This window comes from Natator depressus, chromosome 1 (genome assembly GCF_965152275.1).
Source record: "Natator depressus isolate rNatDep1 chromosome 1, rNatDep2.hap1, whole genome shotgun sequence".
Lineage (NCBI taxonomy): Eukaryota > Metazoa > Chordata > Testudines > Cheloniidae > Natator > Natator depressus.
In genome coordinates, this window is record NC_134234.1 from 283,441,673 (window position 1) to 283,465,910 (window position 24,238).

Here is a 24,238-nt window from a genome sequence, read left to right on the forward strand (position 1 = left end):
TCAAGGCTATATAAGGGAAATGGTGCCCCAGCCCCCGAGAGTTCCTTTGCACCAGAATATGGTGACTCGGGACTCCAGTGCAGAGTGGTTACAAGATGGGTAACCAACCATTTTTTCTTCGAGTGAATGCACATGTGTTCCACTCAGATGACTCTCAGCAGTACCATTAGGAGGTGGGGCGCAGAGTCTATTTAAATAGGAACTGCAATACTGTTTTCCCAAAATTTGCTTTAGATCTTGAAGCAGTCATGATGGCATAAGGAATGAAGGCATGCACAGAGGACCAAGTAGCAGCCCTACAAATGTCTAGCATGGGGACATCCCATAGAAAAGCTAATGAAGTTGCTTGAGTTGAATGGGCTGACTGTCGTTGTGGAGGAGAGGTGTGAGCTATAGAACTGAGAAGGGCCCAGATGAATTCTATTTTCTATGTTAGGATTAATCTGGATTTTCCTTTTTTTCCAGGCTGAGTCCCACATAGTCAAAGAGACAAAACGATAAACAATGTGGTGGAGAACCTGATGCTCAGATCTCCCTCACACTAACAGTTGCCTAGGTAAGGGAAGACGTGCATTTCTGTTCTCAAGTAGTCCACCACCACTACAATGAACTTGGTGCACATATGTGGCACTGACAGGCTAAACGGAAGTACTGTGTACTGATAGTGTTGGCCTGCTACTACAGATCCCAGAAACTTCCCATTACTTGGCACTATCATCGCATGGAAGAACAAGGAAAGCAAACCAGTAACTGATCTAGGATTGATGCCAGGGAAACCATGTGAAGTCAAATGTACACGATGAACTTTCTGAGATTTCAAAAGTACAATATGGGTCTCAAACTTTTCTTCAACTTGAGGATCAGAAAGTATCATGAGTAAAACTTCTTTCCCCATTGTTGATGGGGAACTTCTTGTATGGCCCTTAAAAAGTGAACAGAGTCTGAACTTTTTGAAAAAACGAGGAGTACTTTTGTTGATACAGACTAACACGGCTACCACTCTAAAACCTGAATTTTTTGAAGAAGCAGTAACTCGTGAGATGAGTCCCTGAAAAGGGTAGGTGGATGGAGAGGAAATGGATAGAATATCCCAATTTTGTAGTGCTTAGGATCCAGTTGGCTCTCATTATGGCTTCCCAGCACTGAGAAAATGGGACAATCTTTCCCTAAATGAGGGGGTGAGGAAATGATAGGAAGATTGCTGACAACTGCATCGCTGTCCTCAAAGGATAAGTCAAATGGGCTGCTTCCACACAGCTGACTGAGGATAAGCTGGCTGACTCAAAGTGAAGTTGAAGGACCTCTGTCTCCGATGTTTGTGCTTCCCTCTCAAAAAATCATGTTGCCTTGGTGGATATCAAGACTGCATATAAACACTGACATGGATATTACTGTTGAGGGTCTATACTGACAAAAAAGGGTAGCACAAGAGTCTTTAAATGAAAGTAGTTTCATTGTCAGTTCTTGTTTTCAGGCAACACCAATCAAACAGAAGGTTCTCTATAGTTTGTTGGATGTCCAAGGCTATGTAACCAGGGGAGTCTCATTGTTATTGCAGAAGCCATCACCCTAGAACAGTGGTTCCCAAACTTTAACAACCTGTGAACCCCTTTCACTAAAATGTCAAGTCTCGTGAATCCCCTCTTAAAAATAAATATTTTCTCCTTTACCTGAGTATAAATAAGAGCAGTGATCTTGGGAATATAAAATTTATTTTTGTGACATGCTTATTACACACTATTATTAATCATTACAGTATTTTTATTACATTATGAAAACGGCAACACTCTTCCAAGATCTCAATTTCGCAGCTTGTATCAGTTTGAATAAGCCTGTTTCTAAGACAAGGCTCCTATGTTTCATCAAGGAGTATCAGATGTGAAACAGCATGAAGGTATTTAAGAAGCCAAACCGAAGAGTTCCTCCTACACAAGCATTCAGGTCTTGAGCAGTCCAGGCAAACAACTCATGTTACAACAAAGCTTAAACTTGTTCTTCATCATAATTTTAAAAACAATACTAGCCACCTATTTAATTTTAAAAACAGCAAAAAATATCCACCTCCCTTTCCATTTTTTTTATAAGGAGTCTTGAAGTTTAAATCTCCTTAGTGTGATAGATATGCTTGTTTTGATCTGCTTAGCTCTTGGAAGTCTAGGAGCTCCGGGCTGCTGGCCCCATGGTGTCCGGGGTCCCTAGGGATAGCTCTGTCCACCATTAGGGAATTTCCCCCCCCCCCCCAAGAACCCCCTGTAACATTTTGCGAACCCCCCAGTTTGGGAATCACTGCCCTAGAACAAGGGCCCATGATGTCAGGAGCAGGCTGGGTGAGGTCTTGTCCTCCCTTGCATCCTTTGGTAGTTTGCCAGTAAACCTGGACATTAACTCCCATTTACAAAGTCATATTCAGCTAACAGTGCCTGTTAGTTCGCTATACGCATCTGGAGAGAAGAGGTATAGTACATTTCACTCTCAAACTAATCAAATCTCTTGGGCTCTTTTTCTTTGGGAGCTGATTTAAATCTCCCGACACGCTCTCTCATTGGCAGCCATAATTATAAGAGAGTTTAGGGCTGGGTGGGAATAAAAGCACTTGAACCAACTTATTGGAATATGTTTATTTGTACACTTAGCTGTAGGAGCTAAGGAGGCTAGCATGTACCATAAAGCATTTTCCAGTTCTAGAAGATCGTCATTAAATGGGAGGGCATCCCTCCCCAAAGGAGTCATCTCAAGGAAGTCCAAAAGCCTGTGAGTGTTCAATTGTACTAGATCAACTTGCATGACTAAAAGGAATCCTCAAAGGGACTTGGTGGTGTAAGACTTAAAATCTTCTGGAACAAGAGAAGAGGAGTCCGGAATCATTGAATCATCAAGTGAGAAGGAAGACAGGCCAACAGGAGCTGATGGATCCTCCTGAGGTAAAACGTACTCTTCCTGCATTAATTCCTCCTGCAGCACTAGCTGCTCAGTGTCCAGCTTTCAACCAAAGTGGCTCTGGAAGCTGCTTTGCTTATGGTATGGTAATGTTCCTTTCAACTGGGCCAGTGATTGAGACCTGGGGGATAGGGATACATGTTCCAAAAATGCCAATGCAGGAAAGCATAAGGCATGGGAAGCCAGTAGGTACCGGTCCACAATGCTTTCTTCGCTGTATAACCAATCCCACTCCTGGTACTGGCGCTCTCCTTTTGGGGGCAGACTAAAAGATTTTCTAGACAAACCGTGCCTAGAAGGGGATGGCAAAGTGCTGGAGGACTTCGAAAAAATGTTTACCTACCTTTTCTAACTGTTGTTTGCTGCCTCATAAGCTTGTGGGGTCATTGGTATCAATAATGTTGGCGCCAAAACATAATCCATTGGTATTAGACTCAATGGCTGTTCCATGAACAGGAGCGGAGTTGATGGTACAGCACCAACATCTTCTCCCCAGTACTATGCAGGGAGGCAAGTCAATGGCCAACCCTACCTTGAGTACCTGAACAGTCCCAGTTATGTTCCATGTCCTTTGAAGAAGAAGAGTCTTTTTTCAACTTCAAGTAGCTCCAGCCTGTCTTACATATCTCCTTTCAGGAAAGCTCTGGAGAGCAAGACCAACCCTCTTTCTTCATGGAAAGAAATCTGAATCCAGAGATCACTGCAGCCTCAGTAGCAAACTGCAGGCAGGTGGCAGGGTGTTTGGTCGAGGGCTCGGAGGCTGAGAAAGCACTCATCGCCTGCTCCATGAGTAATCTGAGTTGCAGATCTCTGGAAATCTGCATTCTTTTCTTGAAATAATGCCAGATACTGCTTTTCTTAATGTGTCTCTTGTTGAGACACAAAAGACAACCCATGTGGAGGTCTCCATCAGGACAGACAACCCACACAACAGGCAGTGCTAAAGGCCCAGTGACCACTACATGCCACCAGTCCCTAGAATCAAAGACTAATTACTAAAATAACAAATAAAACAAAACAAAACTAAACTATTGGATAGTAACCACTAAAGCTTGTCTCTCTCACAAACAGAAGATGGTTCAATATTATGTCACTCACCTTGTCTATTTACGAGAAAAGGTAGAGCTAAACTCACTGACTACACAGAAAAAGAATCGTGTAGCAAACTGCCCCGGGAGCTCAGACCACTGGCAGCAAGAAGGAACTGAGGGGGTTGGGGCAGCAACAACTTATACAGCTTCAGGAAGGGCCATGAAGATATGCCATCCCTATGGGTACTGCTGCAGAAAACTCTGGGCTCCAGTATACTGGGACCACACACACCTGTGCAATCACTCAAAGAAGAACTTTGCAGAGATGTTAAACAGGGTGAAAGAAGAATTAAGTCTCCTGGAACTCCAGAAGAGATGGTCCTAGAGGTGATAGCTGTTGTTCACCTAAGCACTTTGGTCTTGGAACTGAAATTAGAGTAGTCTCAGTGCATTCCCATTCACCCCTAAAACATCTCTAAGGCATGACTGCTGTATTTCATGACAGACAGGATGATAAAACCAATCAATTGCTTTCCATTTTTAGAGCATCCCCATGTTATTGTAACCCACTACCACGAAAATTGCCAAATTATGCATGTAATACAAAGTGTTATATAGATGCTGCAACTCTATATCACATTTTCCTTTCCTCATCAAAAATCTAAAATGTCAAATTAAAATTTTAACATTTTCTTGCCCCAATAGTCAACAAATTAACACAATGTTGCCCCCTTAAATCAGTTTTGTGGAAAACATTTCAGCCCACCAAACCAGTAGCAACAGAGATATGAAATTCCATCCTTCTCCCTTCAACTCAATTATATGTTAATTTCACATAATAACTGAGACTTTTTAGATATTAAATAAAATAATCTAAGAAATGCTTGACAAAAATCTAGAAATTTTTGCTGCTTTACCATTTTTAACATACCATCCCCTCTCCATTTTTTCCGAACAAAACAGCTTTTTCTCTCCCCACTTATTTTCCAGAGTAGGACTTTACCACCACATTCACTCGACTGAACAGAGAAGGAAGAAATAAGGGCAAAAACAAGAATGAGCTGGACAGGCAAAGAAAAATCTGTTCTCCTGTGGAGATGTGGCAGAGTGGTTTAGCCTCCATGCAGGACAACAAGCAAGACATCATTTCATTTAATATTTTCTAAACCTGCCATTTCACATGCCCTTGCTCAATGTGTCTCATTTTAGGACTCAAGGCTGCAAGTTGCTTTATGCAGACAGACTCCTATGCCCATCCAGAATTACAAGGACTTTGTTACGGATCCACATGGAAGAGCCGGCTGGATGACAGTCTTTACAGATTCTTTTGAATTACCACTGGCCAATTACTGTAGATTGAATGAAGAACTATGGGATTTACTATTTTTGTGCACATCTGTTACCCATAGTCATACAACAGAAAAATGCATAATAGAAAAATCATTCACACAAATAAGTGACACCCCCCCCCCCATAAGAAAATGTGCTGCAGTTTTTTCGGGGGGGGGGGGGAGGGGGGAAACAGAGGCAAATATCTAAGTTTCCACTATTGTTTTTGTTTCTTCTAACTCATCCTGCTGTGTATACAAACTATTGATGCACACACAGTGTTGTTACTCTATGGAAAGGATTTGCAGGTCCTAAAAAGATCACAAATAGAAAGATCTGTATAGTCCTTTACAACCAATACAGTGTCATCAACCTTTTTTCAGGGGAGGGAATGAATCCTCAGATGTTAAAGCTTCTGAAACAGCTTCACGTACTGGCATACCTACACTCAAGCAAGCTTTAACAAAAGAAAAGGCCTTTTGATGCTACTAAAAATACAGTAGTTGATGACTCCCTCCTCAAGGAGAACCATCCAAGATGGTGGACAAGATTTTGTGGATCCTGCACAACTTGTAGGTTCTTGCAGTTTACATCACACATCCAACTGTTTCAGCTCACAGTATACAATGGAGACTATTACATTACAAAATTGAGAAAGTGGCCAAACAATGTACAAGTGGAATAACTAAGAAAAATCCACATGTAGCTAAGAGCATATGTGAATATTATCTTATTGTTTGTATTATGGTAGCATCTACTCTAGATGGCCCAACAGGGACCGAGGCCCCATTGTGATAGGTGCTATACATACACTCAGTAACAGGCAGTCTGTGCTCAAGACCTTACAAGCAAGGGCAAAACCTTAATAACATGATGAACTGCCCTCCAAATTCAAAGAAATTATTTTCCAATAAGCCATATTTGATTTACACAGCCTTATCTTAATATTAAAGCAAACATCTTTACCTGTAAACCAATCTAAATCCTTAAAAAGTGTACAGAATTTACCACATTCTTTTTCTCTATTTCAGTTTCCACTGTGCTCTCTGGAGGAAGTCAGAAAGATAACCAGTAAGTCCAAAAAGTTGCAGCAAGGTGCTAGGCAAAGCCATGGCATGCTGTCATGTGATAGACAGCCGATTTCAGAAGAGAGCAGGGTGTTTTTTCTTTTTAAAAAGTTCATGTTCCCATGGACTACATAACTACAAGGGGCCTGGGACTACGTAAATACCAGCTGGCTCAACACCTACTTCATAACATTATAGTAGTCTCTTGTATGGTTAGCATAAGTTGGCTACCCTGTCTAATTACTTTTATTATTCAACTGTGTGTATGTCTCAAAACTATTTCTTGTTTTCTTCTCTAAAAGACTAGAGTCATCAGTATATTTTCAGACACAAAATGCAAAAATGGTACATATGCCACCAGGCTCTGCTGTAGAAAAAACTGTGATAGTGACCTGCTGCATCCACCAACCCAGACACTGCAGAATCAAGGTCAAAGAGAAAATGAGAACACAGACTACTGAGGTTTTCTCCTCTTTCCTTTCCCCTTAGCAGTTCCTCCAATTTGAGGCACTAAAGAACACAAAGACAATCTCACGCTCACGCTCTCCAACTTACCTGGAAATCTCATCTCTACAATAGGAAGGACCATAACTTCCTCTCCTAAAGATGAAGCTCAGCTTCCTGCTTTAATTTCATAATTCAGCTTTTGGAAAAATGTCAGCTGAATAAGAACAACAATGAATTTAACCTACTGAGAGCATAAAGGAACTACTATGTGCCCACCGTAGTCATAGCTTAGCAATAAAATCTTAAACAATGTTCACACCAACAGCAAAGTTTACCAGATATGTTAGTTGGCATTGTAAAACATCTTTTATTTAGTAAATATGCAACTCTGATTAGATTTTTAGTGCCCGATTGTCTCTCAACCACAGTTGTCCCCTGTTTTATAGGTACTCTCACTCCCATATAGCCCAACACACTGCACCACAGAAAACTCTTCAAGATAGGTTTTAGGGTGTAAAAGAACTCTGAAAAGGAATCATACTGGCAGAAACAAGGTGAAGAAATGCAGGTAAAGAATGTCAGAAAGTATAAATGAGTTTTCCAAAACTGCCAGGAAAGAGTCTGAATTGAGCACCCTGAAGGCAAAGTGATGGCATTCTAGTAAGGCTACCCAAAGCTTTTTAGAGAAGATTTTACCAAAAAGGTTGATGATAATAACAGCATTGTCCATGTACAGTAGAATCTCAGAGTTACAAACACCTTGGAAATGGAGGTTGTTCATAACACAAATGTTCATAACTCTGAACAAAATGTTATGGCTCTTCTTTCAAAAAGTTCACACCTGAACATTGACTTAGTACAGCTTTGAAACTTTACTCTGCAGAAGAAAAATGTTGCTTTTAACCATCAATTTAATGAAACAAACACAAAAACAGTTTCCTTACTTTCTCAAATCTTTTTTTAAACCTTTTTTGCAGGAAAAAACATTACTACAGTTCTCACTAACAGTGCAGGTCTCTCTCCATGGCCAGTTTTAACATCAAGAGAACGGAGCGAACCACAAGTTTGCAGAAACGCAGAAGGTCAGACAAGGCTGACTATAAGTAAGACAGTAACAAAATTCGCAAAAAGAAAAAGGAGTACTTGTGGCACCTTAGAGACTGACAAATTTATTTGAGCATAAGCTTTCGTGAGCTACAGCTCACTTCATCGGATGCATTCAGTCATTGTCAAAATTGTGAGCTGTGTTGCAGAAACTGTAATTTGTAATACTCACTGCAACTTTTAGTGCCCCTCCTCCATCGTGATGGAGGGGCGGCCAGGACAAGTTTGAGTGACTAGCATCAAGACCTTGGTTGGCAACCAAGAAAAATTTGGGTAAGTAGCGACGCAACCTAGTGCATGAGATGGGGCTATGGTGGTGCATTAGGAAGACAACCTCAAGGACTTTGCCTTCTTCAGCAGCTCAACTGTGCTGAGGAACCAATTTGGGGAGGCCCCAATAAGTGGGGCTAGGTGGGAGCTGAGACTTATGCCTCCCAAAGATCTTGATGCTCTGGCAGTGCCAGCCCCCTCACAGGGCTTCTAAGGGTCTCCAAGTTGGGGCCAGTCAGGGCACAGAGGCTCAGGCCCCACACAAAACCTGGACTGAAGGCTTGGGGAGGAGGGGGTATCCAACCTATGTTGGAGATTAAAAGACTCTACTAACAACTCTGTCCTAATGGCACCCTTACCTTCTAATCCCACAGCACGCTACCTTGAGGACATCTCTACAAACACCTACATCTGCTCATCATGACAGAGAAGCAGTAAGGTCAAATTTGAGTGATGTTGCAACCTTGTGCAACAGGTGGCAAAGCCACTCATTCAAAAGTGGCTGGAGCTTGTGTGTGGGTGTACACCCAGGACTGGACTCCTTGTGGGGGTATTCAGATGGGAGGTCTTTATTCTTCATTCTTCTTGTTTGTTTTATTATGGTACTTGAACTGAAAGCATCAAAACCACAACTTAAACTGTGGCCACAACTTCTGAACAACAAAAATTCACAACTTTCTTAGAGCCTTTATTAAGTGAATGCATGCTTCTTGTGGGTTACTTTTGTTTTTTAATTTAGAGATGAAGGCTAGGCTTTAATAAGCCTTCTTGAAGAAATCCATTTTCAAGAGAAACTTGAAGGTGGATGGAGTCAGGCAAAGAGGATGACATTTAAGAAGACGCGCTGAGTTGAACAAAATGACATGTGCAGGCAGTTTTGGCCGAAAGGAGAGAAGAGCAGAAAGACTGATGGGAACTAGACCACAGCCTATCATACTGAGCAATATTATCTTCATTGTTTCCTTGTTGTCCCCCACAATTGGTCTGTTTCCATCTGCTGTGTCGTCTTATATTTAGACTTTAAGCAATTTGGTGGCAGCAACTGTCTTTTCCTTCTGGGTTTGAAGAGTGCCTGGCATTATGGGGTCCTCCTAGGCATGATGATGATAGAAAATCATAAAAAATATATTGGGAAGGGCCTTACATGCAAGGGCAGGGAGTTTGAGTACTATGCATATATAGCAAAGGTAAGCTAATAAAGGGATCTGAGAGAAATTGGAAATAATTCCATCAGCAAGTGGAACTGATGAGTGAGTTCCACTAGAATGGAAGGGTGTAGAGTAAAAGTTAAAGGGCCTTATCTTATGTGGGTTAGGTTGAGATAAACCCTGCTACCTTTTGTTAAAACTACAATCTGCCTTGTCTTCAATAGAATTTTGCCTCAGTTACCATGTGTTGGCCAACAAGAGTTAAGAATACATCTTTTTCCCTAGTGAAGATGCACTCAAGGGGGCTCTCTTAATCTGGACAAGGATTCTGGCAGTTGTACTGTAGTGTATATGTAGAATGGAAGCAGCCTAGGGTAGAAGAGGAGACCTGACAACCAGCACTGGCGGGAGCAGTATTGAATCCTGAAGCTGAGGACGAGGGAAAGTGATAGTGGCTCACCATAACAGAAGTCTTAAAAGACCTGTTTTGGAATGTCTCTGATACAAATGAGAGGGATGTAATGAAATTACTTATATCCAAGTTGAGTTGCCCTTTACTTAATGGATTTGCAAACCCTTTCAGGACTTCTCAGTTCCCCATCCTAAACTAGTGGCTCCTGTAGCATTGGGGTGATGTAAACCAACAGCAGCAGCAGCAGCAGCGCACTTTATATAACAGCAAGCTGTTCCCTTTGCAGTTGGCTCCTGTGTAAAATGCTTGCTACAGAGGAGAACTGACTAATGCTAACCGCTTTGAGGCTGCAATGGATTTTCCAGTCATCACCCTGATCTTGTACAATTTTTGGGTCAAAGACCATCTCATACAAATTTCTACTGCACCTAGCACAATGAGGTCACAATCCCAATTAGGACAACCTAGGCGCTATTGTAGTAGAAGTAAGAATGATAATCAGAAGTACTTCACATCTGGAAGAACTGAAATGGAAAAGTGAATAAGATGGTGATCAGTATTTTCCTTGGCAGCTTTCCATTTTAAAGTATTACCGTTCTACTGCCACTGCCCACCTTATAAGAAAAGCAGTCTCAAAAGTAATAAAAATAAGCAAAGTCTGAGGAAGTAAAATGAGCATTGTGACAAGGTCAAAAAATGCAAACAAGAATGAATTAAAAAGTTGTAATGAGATGAACAAAGCCCAAAAAAATGGGGATTAGAGAAAATTACACAAAGACAACGATTGAAAGGCATAGTGTTCTGGAGTGTGTTTATGCTAAGTAGTCAATATAAGACAAGTTAACTAAACTTTGTTGAGGAGAACCTCCTTATTATCTCAATTTCATCTGCTTACCAGATCTTTAACAGGATCATCAATTGGTTATAGGAGTTGCGCACTGTGGGTGGGACCTTCTTTTGTCAGCTTTGAGTTAACAACCTGAACCCCCCTACATCTCTGGAATTTACCAAGCACATGAGCCATTGCGCAGCAATGGCTTGTGTGCATTTTTGAAGCAAAGAGAAAAGCAGACAACCTGGGCCATGTGGCAACTTGCCAGAAGCCGGAGAGCCACATCTAATTAGTCAGAGCAGAAATTTTCAGCATTACTACCACATTAAAAAAAAAACACAAAACACAAAACACCACAGCCTTTACAGAGAAGGTTGTTTTGTTTTTTAATACTTTTCATTTGGCAGGATTTGTTTGTAGCTAGTGTCTATTCGTGCACTGTTGACTCAATTAGATGCTAAGAAAGAAAGGTAGGACGTAATTAAGTATGTAACCTTTTCCTAACATGAGAGAATATGTACTATCCAGAAAAAACAGAATAAAATCAAACTGGATTCTAGACATTTGCCACTTTATTGGGATCAGAGGCACACAGTGGAAACTGCTCGATAAGTTTTGACTGCTTTCCATGAAGTTCTTCACTGAAATGTCACATACATCACAAACTTCAAGCGCTTTTCTAGAGACATTTGGAAACACCATCACCAAGGGTAAAACCACTGGGAAAATAGCATTTTACAGCAAGGAAGAAAAAAAAAATCTGCCAGAGAAAGAAAGATGACAGTCAAAACTAATGCCTAGTTTACCCTTAAAAGTTTTGTTAGCATAGCTACATCAGTGGTGGGCGGGAGGGGAGTCCCAATTTCAACTATGCTAGCAAAAGGCCTACTGTAGAAGCAGTTATACCAACAAAAAAGTCCTTTTGCTGTTATAGCTTATTTTGTTTGGGGAACTGGACTAAGTGGTCTCAGCAAAAGAACTCTTGCTGGTATGAGCTGTCTCTTCACTAGGAAGGTTTTCTGATATAGCTATACCCATACGGCTATACTGGCAAACTCTTTCTACTATAGACAAAGCCTAACAAAAGTGGTATGGCAAACTGATATCTAAACAAGAAGCTTGAACAAATATTCTTCAGTGCCATTGTCCTGACAACCAAAATGATTTTAGAGAATGCCCAGCACTGGGTAGCCCGGGATCACAATGCCATATCGCAAGAGACAGCATATTCTCAGTCATCTTCTCTTTGGCAGCCATGTTTGCAACAATGGCTTCAAGAAGGAAGTAGGTATCTGCACCATATTTGTAGCCACAGTGTTCCCATTTTGAGGGCTTCTCTACAAACACACTTGCACTGGTTTAATTAAATTGACTTAGTTAACTAAGTGCAAATACTGTGTGGACACTTTTTTTGGCATAGGAGTATTTCAGCTTAGTTTAAACCAGTTCCCAACCAACTTAAACTACACCAAAGAAAGCACTCTTATGCTGGAATTGGAGTGTTTCTACAGAAGTTTGCACCAATTGCATTATATCAGTTTAAATTTACACCTTATGTTATATCTGTGCAACTTTTCCATGTAGACAAGGCCTAAGAGAACAAGCCAGTCCTCTCCATTGCCTGCTTACTTTATGGTATGTCACTATGTAACATGCAGTCTCACCAAAATGACTAACTGATTAATTTAAAGAAATCGCAAATGTCTAAATGTTTAAACAAACATTTGTGATAATCACTCTTCTGTTCCTTTTCTATCCACCACCCAAATAAAACAGAACTTTTTCCCAAACACAACCACCTATCCCCCAAAATTTATTTATTTATTTCCCTCTCTGACACACATCAACCTCCCCTTGCTAAAAAAGATGTGCTCAAGTGCCAACTGCAGAGCATTAGTAGCTCTGCAGGACTGGAAGTGTCTGCAGGAGGGTGGCCGCTTTATTTAATTTCTCACGCTCTGGGGCAGAAACAATGCAATCTGGGGTATGATGACCTAGGACAATGCCAGAGCCCATCTGACATAAATACAGATGGTAACTAGGTTACAGCAAACCTGATAAGAACAGGACATGAATTTTGGTAAGGGCAAGTAGACTTTTTGAGATGAATGAAAAAGGAGAAAAAGAGTAAACAGCTAAAAATCAACTGGCTGTAAAACAGGAAAAAAGTAGATGTGTTTCCACAAAGCTCTATCATTAGGAGGCAAAAGGAGTATATATTTTAACAACCCTAGGTGTCTCAGGACTGGTCCAACTCTCACCTTCTGGAGACTCACTGGACAAATTTTGCTCAGTTCAAGTCTCTCTCCTAATATTTATTTATTAATTTTTGCAGTGTGCAAGAAAATGCAGTGCATATTTTAGTTTCCTTCTCTCTGGATGATAAATTTGCCACATTTTAGTCTCTCCTACTAGGAGGCCTTGGATAAGGCAAAGAAATTGTGCTTGCTTTATGGTTTCTTTATCCATCTGTAGATTAAGGATTTTCATGCGTATACTACAGTATCTCTATCCCCTCTTTCGTGCTGGTGGGAATCGTGTGTTTTACAGACTTCCAAGGGATAAGGAGGTTTCCAACATGGAGATGGCAGAGATTTTGCTGTGTGTTAGTTTCTCTGGGGATGGGTTGTTACTGTGTGTTTGTGTCCGTCCCTCTCTCTGGGGATATGGAGATGGGAGTTGTTGCTAAGTGGATATTACAGTCTCTCTCAGGTTATGAGTTGGTCGGGGTGTTCCTGTCTGTTACAGCCTCTCTCTTTATTGAGATGGGGGGGTATTGTGCTGTGTGTTACAGTTGCTCTCTCTACAGGGATTGTTACTATATGTTTGTGTTACAGTTCCTCTCTCAATAACCCAGAGGGCTGGTGCTCTGTGTTTTATAATCACTCTAAACTCGCAGGGGTTCCCAAACTTGGTTTGCGGCTTGTTCAGGGTAAGCCCTTGGCGGGCCACAAGACGCTTTGTTTACCCGAGCGTCCGCAGTTACGGCCACTCGCAGCCTCCAGCGGCCGCGGTTCGCCATTCCCGGTCAATGGGAGCTGCGGGAAACAGTTGCCTGGCCCAGGGCCGCTTCCCACAGCTCCCATTGGCCGGGAACAGCAAACTGCGGCCACTGGGGGCTGCCAGCAGCCGTACCTGCAGACGCTCAGGTAAACAAAGCGTCTCGTGGCCCGCCAGGGGCTTACCCCGAACAAGCCGAGAACCAAGTTTGGGAATCCCTGCTTTACAGGAATATGGGGGCATTGCTCTCTGTCTGTTATGCTTCTGTTAAAACTGCTCTTTCTGGGGATATCCAGAGGCCATTGGGGGGGAGGGAGGGGAGGGTGCATATGTGCGTGCGTGTTAGTTACAGTTGCTCTCTCTCTCGATACAGAAGGCATTGCTGTGTTTATGTGTGTGTTACAACTTCTCTCTATGGGGATAAAAGCAGACATTTGCTCTGTATCTGTGTTACAGCTGCTCTCTTTCCATGGGGATAAAGGAGTTGGGTACTGCTCTAGAGCAGGGGTTCTCAAACTTCATTGCACCATGACCCCTTTCTGACAACAACAAAAAAAAACTACACTAAACACATGGGGGGGGGGGACGGGGGATGAAGTCTGAGCCACCTGAGCCCCGAGCCCCACCCCCCCCAGGCAGGGGGGCCAAAGCCCGAGCCCCACCACCCCGGTTGCTGTGTGTGGGTTAGTGTCTCGGGGGGGGATATAGAAATGAGGGAGGGGATTTGTTGCTGGGTGTATAATACAGTCTCTTTCTCTCTTTAGGAATATGGAACAGTTGCTGTGTGCACGCTACAGTCGGGGGGAGGGGGGGAGAGAAGATGGAGCATTGTTGCTAGTGCATTACAGTCCCTCAGGGGTGAGCAGTTGTGGGGTTGTTAGTGGGTGCGTTACAGTCTCTCGGGGGAGGCGGAGATGGGGGGGGACGGTGGGGGTTGCTGCCGGGCGCGTTACGGTCTCTCCCCTGCGCACGCCCCCACAAGGCGGAGAGGGGCGGCGCCATGAGGGAGCGAGTCGGCTAGCTGCCGGTGGCAGATGCCCGGTGCAGGCCGCTCTCGCTCTCCGAGCTGAGGCCCGTTACCCCCTTCGGAGCTAGCGGCGCGACCTCCCCTCTCCCCCCGCCCGGCCCCCTGCTGCCGGGCCCTGCGCATGCGGCCTGCGCTAGCGGCCTAGCGTTCCGCGGGAAACCCACGGCCGGGCGCCTACACCAACAATGGCGGCGGCGCCTCCTCGTCCCCGTCGCGCGGCCCTCCAGGCGGCGCAGGGACCGGTCCCGCCCGCGCGTACCTGGTTGAACTCCTCGCCCACATCGGCGTAGATATCTATATGGTCCACACCGTCCGCCATGATCCCGCCCGCTCCTCGGGCCGCCGTCGCCGCCTCCACCGCCCGCCGCGCCCGGGTCTAGAGCCGCCGCCGGGGAGGGGGAGCCAACGTCACTTCCGGAAGGAGACGAGGAACTTCCGGTTACTGCAGCCGCTACAGCTGCTGCCCCCACAGGATGCGCCTGAGCCCACCCCAGGCTAGGAGGGAGGGGGTGTCACGCAGGCCGGCTGGGGAGTTTCTCTCAGCGGTACCCGCGGTCCTTGCAGCCTCTCCCGACGCGGGTTGGAGGTTTGCTCTCTGACCAGGCTCTCCCACTCTTGGGGGCGGGATTGGGGACCCACCATTGTAACCAGAATGCTGCATCATACTGCGGTGCTCGCAGGCCCTGGTCTGGCGCGCCATTGGGGTGAAGGGCTTCCCAGGCTGCAAGTCAGGGGCAGATCCTGCCCCAAAGGGCTTTGAATCTAAAGTCCTAATCCTGTAACTAGTTGGGCGCAGGCAAGACCCAGTGTCTGCCAGGAGCCCTGGGCATTAGGGTGGGCCCATGTGGACTCGCAAAAAGAAAAGGAGGACTTGTGGCACCTTAGAGACTAACCAATTAATTGAGCTAATGGTGCTTACAGTCAAACACATGGGGGGGGGAGGAGTATGCAAGCAGATGAGAGAGCAAATGAACCAAATGTGATAGCCATTAGTCTCATTGATAACACCCATTGTTTCATGTTCTCTATATATATAAATCTCCCCACTGTATTTTCCACTGAATGCATCCGATGAAGTGAGCTGTAGCTCACGAAAGCTCATGCTCAAATAAATTTGTTAGTCTCTAAGGTGCCACAAGTACTCCTTTTCTTTTTGCGAATACAGACTAACACGGCTGTTACTCTGAAACCTGTCAGAAGGAACTAGGTGCCTAAATACCTTAGAGGATCTGGGCCTTTGTATTCCTTCTGTCTTCTGGTTTTTGAGGCATTAGGATTCCACGTATTGCCAGCTCTCGTGATTTTATTATCAGTCTTGCTTAGTTAAAGCCCTGTGTTCCTGGAGACAAGTGTGATTATGCAAGATTCAACTTTCATTAAAAAACAAGTTTCTAGCCCTTGTGATTACAAAGAAAAGCATGAAAGTGTGACAAGTGAACAATAAAGGCTCAAAAAACAGAAGGCAAATAAAAAGAACACACAATTTATTATTTATTTGTTTAAAATTTATTATTACATTTAAAAAATCGCATGATTTTTAAGACAGTTTCATAATTTGGAGGGCCAGACTCAAAATTCTTAGATGTTTTTGACTGACAATACTAGATTCACATTTTCAAGACTTTCTCTGCAATCATGAGAATGAAAAATTCAAAAAAAGCTTTTAAAAAAAAAAGCTGAGAGTTAACAGCAAGTATCCGGGAGCTGAGGCTTTATGAAAAACACCAAATGTTATGCTGTGTTCCCTCTAAGCTGCGCGCTGGGGCAGCTGCCCAGGAATGTTTTGTAGTGCCCTGCAGTTGATTAACAGAGCCACCCACATCCAGCCATAGCATGTATTCAGGTGCCCCTCCCTCACCACTGTTTCACGTTGCTCCTGCCCTCTGCCTTGGAGTCCTTGCTGCTCCTGGAACCCTCCTGCAGAGAGGGGAGTGCTGATGTCAGGGTGTCCCCCCGCCCCTGTACTCCAGCAAGAGAGATGGGATAGCCCAGCTCTGGAGGACTCCAAGCAGGAGAGGGTCTGAGTCTGAACGCTGGGTGAGTGAGTGCCTTTACCTTAAAGAGACAGCGCATGATCTCTCAGAGACTTCCCAAGCACACACAATGTCTCTCTGTCTCTCTCTCTCTCTCTCTCTCTCACACACACACAGTCTTTCACACTCATCTCCAAACACATATTTCTGGTGGTGGTGTTTGTTGTTAGTACTTCTTTGTAGTTTCTGCAATGCACATATATTCTCTGTAATTTTATTCTTTCAAAGTATGTTATTTTAGTTTTTTGACTGGTCTATGCATTTCATAATTTTTACTTCTCTCTTACACTTAAATTTAACTCTTTGAATAGTGAGCTCTAAAATGCATAATCTGTCCTGACTGGAGTAATTTTCCCTATGGTAACTTTTTAAAAATATATATTATATCTAGTTTTTTTTGTTTCTACTGGTGGCGCACATGCACACATTACTTCGGTGCACATAACAAAATTTATTCCGCACATGGATGGAAAAAATTAGAGGGAACATTGGTTATGAGACAATAAAACAAGAACAACAACAAAAAACCAAATGGGAATTGGGCAGGGAAGAGGAGATTAATGGTGACTAAAGTAGGAACTTACCAAAGAAACTATGCAGAACTTACTGGTCTGAAGATATTTAATGTTTTGAATACATTATTAAAGGAAATAAGAAATAAATAACGGTAAACCTCACTGGTGCTCTGCCTAGTCATTACAATAGGCCTGCCTCTTCCCAGTCTTCCCCAATAGGGAATGGGAGTTGGCCACAGACCAGTTGCCACCCTGTTGGGCAACTGATAGGATCACCTCTTGTGGGATTTCTCAGTGTTCCCGTTAGACGTTACAGTCATACAGTGTTTCTCGCTCATTTGCATTGTCCCACTTGCAGCCCCTAAGTATAGGGGCACAAGTTTTGCCCAACCTGGGCTACATAGACAATAGATTCAAGTGCACAGTGCCGTGTGTGGAAATGACACAAAGAAGCCTGCAGTGCTCCATCTTGATCCAGCCTGCCTCCATACTCCGTACGATCATTAGTATAGTTTTCTGCTGTGACAGGTTCAAAGTTAACACCACAAAGTAAAGAATTGGCCACTCAAATCAGGATGGAACTTCACATACCAGTAACTGTCATTTTTGCCCAAACCACCTTCATGTTAAAGAAGCATCCAAGATTTTCAAACCCCCATGCTTAATTTTAGGATCCTAAACCCACATTTAAGCAGCCAGGTTGACTTGATTTTCAAAGGTATTGAGCATGCAGCAGCTCCTTGCAAATGTATATTATGCTGCATATTAAAAAAAAGTCCTTTTTTTCCTTTTCACACTCTTACTAAAAACTCATTGTTGATGTTCCTCAAGCTGCACTACAAATTTTAAAAGCCATTGTTGCAAAAATCTTCTATACAGCAAGAGAACATGTATTACTATCAAATTGATTCAAGGAAATGGTTGCAGTGTCAATAGTTGTCTTTGGGTCATTACTTGCATTAGAGTTCAGTTGCTAGAGCCTCATTTCTAGAGCTGCAATCCAGCTTGTGGAATTTTTATATTAAGTGGAACAGTTAAAATATTTCGAGTCCATGCTAAACTATATCAGAGTTTCCTGTTTATAGGAACTTACAGGAGAACTACCCCCTCCAAGAGTACTTCAGAACTTCACTTGGAAAAAATTGACAGATGTGGCTTTGCAGCTGGACATAGGTGCCAACTCCGTGGGTGCTCCCACCAGCAGCCCCCCATCAGCTCCTCTTCCTTTCCCCCAGCATCTCCTGCCCGCCAGCGGGCCCCGCTGACAGGGCTGGCTCCAGCTTTTTTGCTGCCCTGAGCGCCAAAAGAAAAAAGAAAAAAATACCCGATTGAGCTGCCGCCGAAGTGGAAGGGAGGGAATAAAGGACTTGCCGCCAAATTGCCGCCGAAGGCCCGGACGTGCCACCCCAATAACGGTTGGCGTGCCGCCCCTTTGTATTGGCTGCCCCAGGCACCTGCTTCCTTCTCTGGTGCCTGGAGCCGGCCCTGCCTGCTGATCAGCACCTCCCTCTCCCTCCCATCACCTCCCGCCCGCCACAGATCAGCTTTTTAGTGGCATGCAGGAGAGGCTGGGGTGAAGGGGAATAGGGAGGGTGGGGCGTGCTCGGGGGAGGCAGAATGGGGTGGGAGAGATGGGGGTGGGGTGGGAAGAGGCAGGGCGGGAAGGATCGGGGTGGGGACTTGGGGGAAGGGCTAGACTGGGGGCGGGGTCTGTGTAGATAGATAAAGACAATTAGAGACCTAAAAACATGTCCAGTTAGACACCTAAGCCAAGTCAGCCATTTAGGTGGCCCTTGCCCTAGTAATCAAAACCATCTCTTTCTCAGTCTCCTGCACAATACTTCTCTCATGCTTGTCCTATGTTTTCCTGTGCTCCCAGCTCAGCCTTTTGTGGAAGTGCTGTGCTGTCCCCCCTACCTAACAGTGGCCTACATTCCTCCTGCTGCAGGATTTGACAGGCATCAGGTCTTAGGCTTGCTCAGAGCATGCTTATGGGATCAGGTCCCACTGGAAAAATAGGCAATCCTCTGGCTAGTTTGCGAATCCCACTTAGGGGCCTCCTGGGCTTTAGCGTGAGCTAATGGTCAGAGCTGCTCATTAGCTGTGGGGTGCTGTCAAGACTTAGGTGACAGCAAATGCCAACTGGTGGAAACTTAGGCTCCTAGGAGACTGAGGCACCTATGGGGTTAGGTGGCAGCTGAGTGGCAGTTTTGAAATGTTAGTGATGCCTAAACAGTGGGCTTAGGCTTCTGAGGAGACAGATAGGCACCTAAATACTTTCAAGGATCTGTGCCCTTCTGATTGACAGCTGCCACAGTAGCAACTGGAGAGCCCTGAAGGGGGTCTTTGAAGAGTCAGGGAAAGGGATCTCCATTCCTTTGGCCTGCGACATAACAAAGACGGCTTAATAAGGCTCTCAGAACCCGTCATGATGTGTTTTTATATTCAAGAGAATATTTATCTCTGTAATCTTGTAAACCTTTCAAAATTGTTCTAGTGATTAGGCTTACTGCATATAACAGTTATATAGCATGTGTTGTACTTGCTTTGATTCTTGTATAAATAACATTATGTTGAAAGTTCATACTGTAAATTTACTTAATGTAAAAGACTCTACATATTATGCAAGTTGAGCTGTTTATTTCCCACTGCAGTCTAAGTTTTTTCATCAGTAGACATTGTGAAGATTTCTTCCGATTTCTCGAGGTGAGCAACAGCTTTGTGATCAACAATTTTTATTCCTTTAAAGGTTTCTGGTGCTGCTGCGGTTTATTATCTTGAAGTGGGACAACTAAACAGTTGATCCATTTTAGTGAAATTTTAATCTTTGTGATTTATATGGATCCTAATAGTTTAGACCATATGCTCCTCTCCCACAAAAAGTAGTGCAAAAGGCTTAGGGAGAAGGTGAGATGCAACAGAAACTGTTATGGCATAAAGAAAGGAAACTTGTGCCACAACATGCCATGAGACAGGAGTCTTTAAAGCCATTGTCTGGCTAGTGAAAGATGTAGAACGTGAAGAAGTATGAGTGGAAAGGCTAGGCAAGCCCACATAACTGTATCCAACAGCACCATTCTTATATGCACATAAAGACTCATACCACTGAAACTCTGTGGACCATCTTAACTTGACCTCCTCCGTAGCTTCTCCTTGGCTCCCTCTATTTTGGTGATGTGTGTTGCACACTGGTGTGATTGAGTAGGCCTTTTCCCTCTTCCGCTATGCTTCTTTCACACACAAAACTTGTAAAGTTAGTTCTACTGTTCTCATGATTTTTCTGGAGGATCATACAACATATGTCTCCTTGTGACAGACTCCTCCACACTTGTTTCTTATCATGCCCCTTTTTTTAATAGCGTGGGACTCATGAGCACGTCTTCCTACATTGTTTCTCCAGATAAGACCATGCCCTATAGGCATTTGTTACCCCAACAGGGGGATTGCTACCTCTTTTTCAGATAATTTACTGCAGATGTCTTTATTCCACAGCACACACCAATGAGATCATGTGCCTCATTAATAGCATGTTTGTGATACAACCAAATATACCAATTTTTTGCAACCATCTTTTGTTACTACATCCATTTTTAAAGAAATTAATATGAAGCTCAGAAACTGGTTTATTACAAATAATATTTAATGCTCATGTAGCTCTTCATAAATTGATAATGCTGCACACATATTGACTAATTAATCCGCATACACCGCTGTGGTGCAGGTAAGTATTAAGGTCATGTTTTCTAGAGTTGGAAACTGAGGCCCAGAGAGAGAAACTGATTTTCCCAAGGCAACAAAGTCAGTTAGTGGCCTGCCTTTGGACTAGAACTTGGGTGTTCCTAGTTGCTAATCAGCAATCACTTGCCATCAGTTTTTAGTCAGGAAAGTTTTAAAAGTTAAATATTTCACTGAACCTGATAAAAATTCAGAGCCCCTGTGCACACTATATTTGGAGTGGAGCTGAAACCTGTGGATCTAGTCAGGGAAGGGCAGAAAAGTGGCTCCCCCGCATGTTCTCCCATTCTCCTCAGCCCCATAGAAGGCTCTCCAAAGGAATCCATTTCCACAGGTAGGGAGAAGGTGGGCAAGAGGTGTTCTGTTCCACATGGCATATTCCCTCCTCCAAACTTGTTTGCCCTGTGAGAGCAAATGACGGCTGAAAACTAAGCAGTAGCTTGCATGGGTTCCTCTTCTGCCCACTGTGGAATATCCCCTCAACCCCATCGAGGAGGTTCAAGTACAGCAACAGTCAGAGGATCCCCTGGTAGCACAACTCTTTGGAGAAGCAGGAAGGCTGGCCACAGAGTATAAGCCAGGGACCTCTATATGAAAGTTCCTTGCCTCTCACAGATCCACGGGGATCCATTGATTTGTGGGTTGAATCACCGGTCTGTTCTGCTAGAAATGGAGCAAATCTGAATATAGTCCTCATCGTGAATACAACAACACATCACCAGGGGTTCTGAGAGCCTCATTAACCATACCTTATTATTTCCCAGGCCAAAGGAAAGGAGATCTCCCTCCTTTCCTCTTCAATGACCCCTTTCAGGGCCTTCCAATGGCTATTATGGCAGCTATCAGCCAGAAAAATCCTGAAGGGAACAGAATGCCTTTCCCATTCATGCTTATTTATTTTCCCACTCTTCTACTCAAATATTTTTAAATGTACTACTTGATTTCAATGAGGGTAACTGAATCAGCCCTCATTAGGACAGGGTTTCAGGGCTCCTCCTTGCTATCAAGTGGATGGACTCCTATCTCACTAAAAGAAAAGGAGTACTTGTGGCACATTAGAGACTAACCAATTTATTTCAGCATAAGCTTTCGTGAGCTACAGCTCACTTCATCGGATGCATACTGTGGAAACTGCAGAAAACATTATATACACAGAGACCATGAAACAATATCTCCTCCCACCCCACTCTCCTGCTGGTAATAGCTTATCTAAAGAGATCATCAAGTTGGGCCATTTCCAGCACAAATCCAGGTTTTCTCACCCTCTGCCCCCCCCCCCCAAAACTCACTCTCCTGCTGGTAATAGCCCATCCAAAGTGACCACTCTCTTTACAATGTGTATGATAATCAAGGTGGGCCATTTCCTGCACAAATCCAAGTTTTCTCACCCCCCCCACCCCCCTCCAAAAACCACACACACAAACTCACTCTCCTGCTGGTAATAGCTTATCCAAAGTGACCACTCTCCTTACAATGTGTATGAAAATCAAGGTGGGCCATTTCCAGCACAAATACAGGTTTTCTCACCCCCCCCCCAAAAAGAACAATGCTTCCTCAGCTCTCGTCCCCTAATGCCCCTACTCTACTTGCGCTATATTGATGACATCTTCATCATCTGGACCCATGGAAAAGAAGCCCTTGAGGAATTCCACCATGATTTCAACAATTTCCATCCCACCATCAACCTCAGCCTGGTCCAGTCCACACAACAGATCCACTTCCTGGACACTACAGTGCTAATAAACAATGGTCACATAAACACCACCCTATACCGGAAACCTACTGACCGCTATTCCTACCTACATGCCTCCAGCTTTCACCCTGACCACACCACACGATCCATCGTCTACAGCCAAGCTCTGCGATACAACCGCATTTGCTCCAACCCCTCAGACAGAGACAAACACCTACAAGATCTCTATCAAGCATTCTTACAACTACAATACCCACCTGCGGAAGTGAAGAAACAGATTGATAGAGCCAGAGAGTTCCCAGAAGTCTCCTACTACAGGACAGGCCTAACAAAGAAAATAACAGAACGCCACTAGCCGTCACCTTCAGTCCCCAACTAAAACCCCTCCAATGCATTATTAAGGATCTACAACCTATCTTGAAGGATGACCCAACACTCTCACAAATCTTGGAAGACAGGCGAGTCCTTGCCTACAGACAGCCCCCCAACCTGAAGCAAATACTCACCAACAACCACAAAGCACACAACAGAACCACTAACCCAGGAACCTATCCTTGCAACAAAGCCCGTTGCCAACTGTGCCCACATATCTATTCAGGGGACACCATCACAGGGCCTAATAACATCAGCCACACTATCAGAGGCTCATTCACCTGCACATCCACCAATGTGATATATGCCTTCATGTGCCAGCAATGCCCCTCTGCCATGTACATTGGTCAAACTGGACAGTCTCTACGTAAAAGAATAAATGGACACAAATCAGATGTCAAGAATTATAACATTCATAAACCAGTCAGAGAACACTTCAATCTCTCTGGTCACGCAAGCACAGACATGAAGGTCGCTATCTTACAACAAAAAAACTTCAAATCCAGACTCCAGCGAGAAACTGCTGAATTGGAATTCATTTGCAAATTGGATACCATTAATTTAGGCTTAAATAGAGACTGGGAGTGGCTAAGTCATTGTGCAAGGTAGCCTATTTCCCCTTGTTTTTTCCTACCCCCCCCACCCCCCAGACGTTCTGGTTAAACTTGGATTTATGCTGGAAATGGCCCACCTTGATTATCATACACATTGTAAGGAGAGTGGTCAGTTTGGATGAGCTATTGCCAGCAGGAGAGTGAGAGTGTGTGTGTGTGGTGGGGGGTGAGAAAACCTGGATTTGTGCTGGAAATGGCCCACCTTGATTATCATGCACATTGTAGGGAGAGTGGTCACTTTGGATGAGCTATTACCAGCAGGAGAGTGAGTTTGTGGGTGTGGTTTTTGGAGGGGAGTGGGGGGGTGAGAAAACCTGGATTTGTGCTGGAAATGGCCCACCTTGATTTTCATACACATTGTAAGGAGAGTGGTCACTTTGGATAAGCTATTACCAGCAGGAGAGTGAGTTTGTGTGTGTGGTTTTTGGAGGGGGGTGGGGGGGTGAGAAAACCTGGATTTGTGCTGGAAATGGCCCACCTTGATTATCATACACATTGTAAAGAGAGTGGTCACTTTGGATGGGCTATTACCAGCAGGAGAGTGAGTTTGTGTGGGGGGGGGGGGCGCGGAGGGTGAGAAAACCTGGATTTGTGCTGGAAATGGCCCAACTTGATGATCACTTTAGATAAGCTATTACCAGCAGGAGAGTGGGGTGGGAGGAGATATTGTTT

General features: G+C 44.0%; 1 protein-coding gene across 5 annotated transcripts in view; it reads right to left on the bottom strand.

Annotated features, from left to right (window-relative positions):
- CPSF6 (cleavage and polyadenylation specific factor 6) overlaps positions 1-15,024 on the bottom strand; it is a 64,479-nt gene extending 49,455 nt beyond the window's left edge. For 3 of the 5 annotated variants that reach the window (XM_074942075.1, XM_074942074.1, XM_074942073.1), the window contains exon 1: positions 14,864-15,021. In XM_074942075.1, the coding sequence (XP_074798176.1) occupies positions 14,864-14,923 (60 nt within the window). In that variant the 5' untranslated portion in view covers positions 14,924-15,021. Of the gene's footprint in view, positions 1-14,863 lie in introns of all 5 variants that reach the window. The other 2 variants (XM_074942071.1, XM_074942072.1) reach the window with 2 other exon arrangements.
- Between the last annotated feature and the right edge of the window lie 9,214 nt (positions 15,025-24,238).